At 37.7% G+C, this 2137-nt stretch overlaps 1 protein-coding gene across 1 annotated transcript in view; it reads right to left on the bottom strand.

Annotated features, from left to right (window-relative positions):
• gid4 (GID complex subunit 4 homolog) overlaps positions 1-1732 on the bottom strand; it is a 4295-nt gene extending 2563 nt beyond the window's left edge. The window contains exons 1-2 of the mRNA XM_008416929.2: positions 1234-1732; positions 818-877 (exon numbers count right to left, since the gene is read on the bottom strand). Of these exons, the coding sequence (XP_008415151.1) occupies positions 818-877; positions 1234-1458 (285 nt within the window). The 5' untranslated portion in view covers positions 1459-1732. The remainder of the gene's footprint in view (positions 1-817; positions 878-1233) is intronic.
• Between the last annotated feature and the right edge of the window lie 405 nt (positions 1733-2137).

The following is a 2137-nucleotide window of genomic DNA, read 5'->3' as shown; positions in this document are numbered from 1 at the left end:
GTCTTTTGCTTTTGTTCTAAAGTTTATGCGCACATTTTGCACTTAAATATATTCATCTCTTTGACAATGTTTATTACCAACAACATGACATCATGAAGATGACACGCTGAACCTTCTGGTCTTCAAGTGAATGAAAAATGATCTTCAGAAAGGAGAAATATTTGTTTTCATACAACAAACACTCAAATTTGACCATTATTCATTAACATGACTGCTCGTCTTCCACACACCAACCTTACTTTCCGACCTGTGGACCTTTTATTCATTTATTTATTTAAGTTTATTTGATAGGGACAGACGCACATCGACAAAAACYGAACAGAACAGCAGTCCCATGTTTGCGTCATAGTGCTTATAGCAACAGCTAATTCGCAGCACTTGTCCCTAAATGGGCACAAGTGCTGCTAAGTAAAAGTTTAAGTAGTAATCATTTAGCAGAACATAATGTTGACAACATATACGCCATCATGCATATAAAACAGTGAGACGTGAGACATTAAGCATGGACACAGTTCTGTTTTTGAAATAACCAGAGTTTTGTTTGTTTTTTTTGAACATACTAAAACTGGTTACGGACTTTAAATTGACAGGAAGTTAGTTCCAAACTGCAGATCCTCTCACAGACAGAGCACTTTGAGCAAAGGTGGTTCTACATGTTGCATAACTTAACACGTATCGGGCAGAAAATATCTCACCTTAACCAATCTCACCTTCTCTAGATTCAGCCTGTCTGGAGCAAGCATGAACCAGTCAGTGTTCAGCCTTTGGAAGMATAAAGGTCAGTCTTACTACACCTGACCTAGTTTGCATAGCTTACCTCAGTCAGGCCTTTGATCTTCAGGTATCCACACAAATATGAGTCGTCCATCGTCACATGCTGTCCAAACGCAAACAGATTATGGTACATAATGTCCCAAGGGGTTGACATAAAAAGTGCAAATGCATGACGTAAAAATGACAGCATGAGGTAGTGAATCCCTTTTAAACACAGAATCTAGTAAGCATTAAGTTATATATGCTCTCATTCCTATTCAATAGGAATAGAAAACATCGGCTGCTAGAATAGTGCCAACAATYTTTGGACAGTCTGGTGCACAGAATGTTAACTTTTTAGACAGRGGTCAAAATTTTATTTTTAGTCAACATTCAAAATATAAGAATAATAAAAAAAAAGAAAAACATTAATCAAGCTAAATTTAGGATTTAAAAACCCCCATATATTTATCAAAATACCTGCAGAACAACTTCGACATCATACGAGTTCCCTTTGCTCCTCTGATAACCCCGATACTGAGCGCCGCTGTAGAGCAGAGAGGTGGCCACCCCGGGCTGCTGGGTGTTGATAGGCGCAGGGGGAACAAGACAGGCCGAGGATGGACAGGCCGCACCGGCTAGACAGTGGCACTCTGCTCGGACAGGCATGATGAGCGCTAAGGAAACACCGTCAGCAACCGTCATGAACGTCAACAAGGAGCACGCCACAACCGGAGACAAAAAACGGGACTGACAGAAGTTTTATCACCGTAAAAATAACAGTGAGGTTGCTCAAAAGTATCAGCTTTCATTAGACTGCCGGACAGAATATATGTTGCGAGTCTTCCTATAATCGCTCAGCTTTCTTGTATTTTATTGGCTAAAAACCAAACGTCTGGTTGCAGCACGATTCTTATTGGTTGATGTGCCAATACGCATTCTGGGAATTGTATTTTAGACTCCTTTCTACGTTTTGTTTCATAGTAGTTACAAAAAATATATCCATAAACATTTTAAATCTCCTTACARAGAAGAAGAGAGCGTGTCAGAATAAAGAGGATATAAATTAATACATGGATGAAAATCGCTTTGAACTATTTGGTTGTGTTGTGAGTTTTCTCTTTTAAATATTTTTTGCTAAATATAAAAAAAATGTCGTTTTTTTTTTAAGGACTAAAATAGGTTTTATTGAAAATTTGAGATTAGTAGATTTAGGTTGTTGTTTTGAAGAGCAATAATTTATCTACAGTCCCTCATCTCTTGAACTTTTTCTTTTTATGGAACAACTGCACATTTCAATGTAGCTCAAGTGAAATGTTCAAAAATTTTCTGTGACACACCAACAGCTTTTCAAAATAGAAAAAGTTTGGTCAGATTTGATCAG

The sequence above is a fragment of the Poecilia reticulata genome, linkage group LG8 (assembly GCF_000633615.1).
Source record: "Poecilia reticulata strain Guanapo linkage group LG8, Guppy_female_1.0+MT, whole genome shotgun sequence".
Lineage (NCBI taxonomy): Eukaryota > Metazoa > Chordata > Actinopteri > Cyprinodontiformes > Poeciliidae > Poecilia > Poecilia reticulata.
The sequence above is the reverse complement of the archived record's forward strand: the minus strand, read 5'-3'. Positions and strand labels throughout refer to the sequence as shown.